The following is a 2224-nucleotide window of genomic DNA, read 5'->3' as shown; positions in this document are numbered from 1 at the left end:
TTGAAAGTACTACAGATTAAAGTAAAATTTAACTGAAATAATAAAGTGAGACTCATAAATAGTATCAAAAAGTGTAGTGTGACCCATAAATAGTAACAAAAATAAACTGAATAGTAAAATAAATTAATAAAAATAAGTGTTGCCAAACCCATGCATAATTCCACTTTTCTTTTTTTTTTTGCTAGGTAAATGCGGGGGCTTGAACCCCGAGTAATCGGTCTATATATTGCCTGAGTACCAACTCGCCTACACAAGGCGGTGGTCATAATTCCACTTCTTCCACGGCAGCAAAATATAAGATTGTTAATTTTTCTCTATCATATAATATAGTAAGAATAAAATGATTATATATTCTATGAAGAAAGAAAACAATAACACTCCAAAAAATTAGTCAAACATACTTGTTACCCCCAAAAACAAAATATAAAATAAAGAAAAAGTAAACCTTCAAAACACTATTCCATTGGAGGAATCTTATTTCACTATTTCTGTATTTCCCAAAACTCAATCCAAAATTTTTTTCCCCACCGCGTGAATTACGCCACAAATCCAATATCTTTTCTTTCTCAGGTTTCCTTGTAACGTCAAGGGAGAGAAGTAAAAGCATTTACTTCCTCTCCCTTCAAACACTCAATATATATGGAACTCCTTTTCCCTTATTTTTCTCACGCCAAAAATCTTTCTCTCTTCCTTATTAAAGCAAACCAATACAAACCCTTCTCTAGTGTGTGCTTGCCTTTGCGCCTCCTCTTCCTTACTACACTTAACCCTACCTCTCTCTCTCTCTCTCTCTCACCACCACACATTCCAAGATAACCCTTTGCATCAATCAATCTTCCTCTTCATCTTTCTCTGTTTTTTTCCTATTCAAAATTCCACATACAAATACCAAAACTGAAGCCTTTGTTTGGACTTGAATAGCTTCTTATCCCAACCCCAGATTTCATTTTTCTCTTCTTTCTGGGTATTCTAAAAAAAAGATCAAGACTTTATTGTAAAAATCAAAACTTTTTTGTTTTTTTCCTTTCTGGGTTTCCTTTATATTCAACCGTAAATGGCAATTCCTTATCCCCAGTTCATTGTCTCGGAGAAATCACCCATGGAAGCCAAAATTGTAGTCCCTTCTTCTCCCTCCTCTGCTTCTCAAGCTTCTCCTTCTCCTCCTCCTCCTTCTTCATCTATGTCCTCAGAAGTTCTCACCCAAGACGAGCTCAAGAAAATCGCAGCCTATAAAGCTGTGGAGTATGTTGAATCCAACATGGTTATTGGGCTTGGTACTGGCTCCACAGCCAAACACGCTGTGGATAGAATCGCTGAGCTTTTGAACCAAGGTAAGCTTCACAACATTATAGGCATACCCACATCGAAAAAAACTTATGACCAGGCTGTCTCTCTTGGAATCCCTCTCTCTGATCTCAATTCTCACCCTGTTGTCGATTTGTCAATCGATGGTGCTGATGAGGTTGACCCTTTTCTTAACCTTGTTAAAGGCCGAGGTGGGTCGCTTTTGAGAGAGAAAATGGTGGAGAGCTCGAGCAAGAAATTCGTTGTGATTGTTGATGAGTCAAAGAAGGTTGAGCATTTGGGTGGGAGTGGTCTAGCTATGCCTGTTGAGGTTGTGCCATATGGTGATCTGGCCGTTGCTAAAAGCCTTCAGGCTTTGTTTGAGGACTCTGGTTGTGTTGCAAAGCGTAGGACTTTGGATTTGGATGGGAAGGTGCCCTTTGTTACAGACAATGGGAATCACATTGTGGAATTGTTTTTCAAGAAGGATATTGGGGATTTGAATACTGCAAGCGATAAGATTTTGAGGATTCCTGGTGTTGTGGAGCATGGGATGTTTCTTGGCTTGGCAACCACTGTGATTGTAGCTGGAGAGCTTGGTGTCAGGGTGGAGAATAAGTCTTAATTCATTTTTATCATCATGATGATTTATCTAACAATAAATTTATGGCTTTTGAGGCAAAAATAGGGGGGAAAGGTTAAATTTTGATGATTAATGTAATAGGGAGGAAGGGTTTTTGTTTTATTTTATTTTAGGATCATTGATATAGTAGAATCTGTGGGGGGAGGATTTCCTCAAGTTTTGTTATCGTTCTCAGATAAATAATTAGCAAGGAAGGATTAGGAGATTTGTTATCTTTGTTGGCAGCTGAATGAGCAGCCTTTTGAATGTTGAGGCTGTAATGCCCTTTTTTGGAAATGAAATCTTCTTCATTGTCTA

The 2224-nt window shown here is 37.9% G+C and overlaps 1 protein-coding gene across 1 annotated transcript; it reads left to right on the top strand.

Moving 5' to 3' along the window:
- The first annotated feature begins 591 nt into the window (after window positions 1–591).
- LOC142607790 (putative ribose-5-phosphate isomerase 2) lies at window positions 592–2224 on the top strand. The gene has a single exon (XM_075779420.1). It carries the CDS (start codon window positions 1055–1057, stop codon window positions 1907–1909), a length of 855 nt encoding a protein of 284 aa, XP_075635535.1. The 5' UTR covers window positions 592–1054; the 3' UTR covers window positions 1910–2224.

This window comes from Castanea sativa, chromosome 8 (genome assembly GCF_040712315.1).
Source record: "Castanea sativa cultivar Marrone di Chiusa Pesio chromosome 8, ASM4071231v1".
Lineage (NCBI taxonomy): Eukaryota > Viridiplantae > Streptophyta > Magnoliopsida > Fagales > Fagaceae > Castanea > Castanea sativa.
Note: the sequence above shows the minus strand (reverse complement) of the source record. Positions and strands in the feature narration are given on the sequence as shown.

Bases quoted from the DNA above. Each gene is read 5' to 3' on its own strand.
- LOC142607790 (XM_075779420.1), top strand. From the start codon at position 1,055: ATGGCAATTCCTTATCCCCAGTTCATTGTCTCGGAGAAATCACCCATG.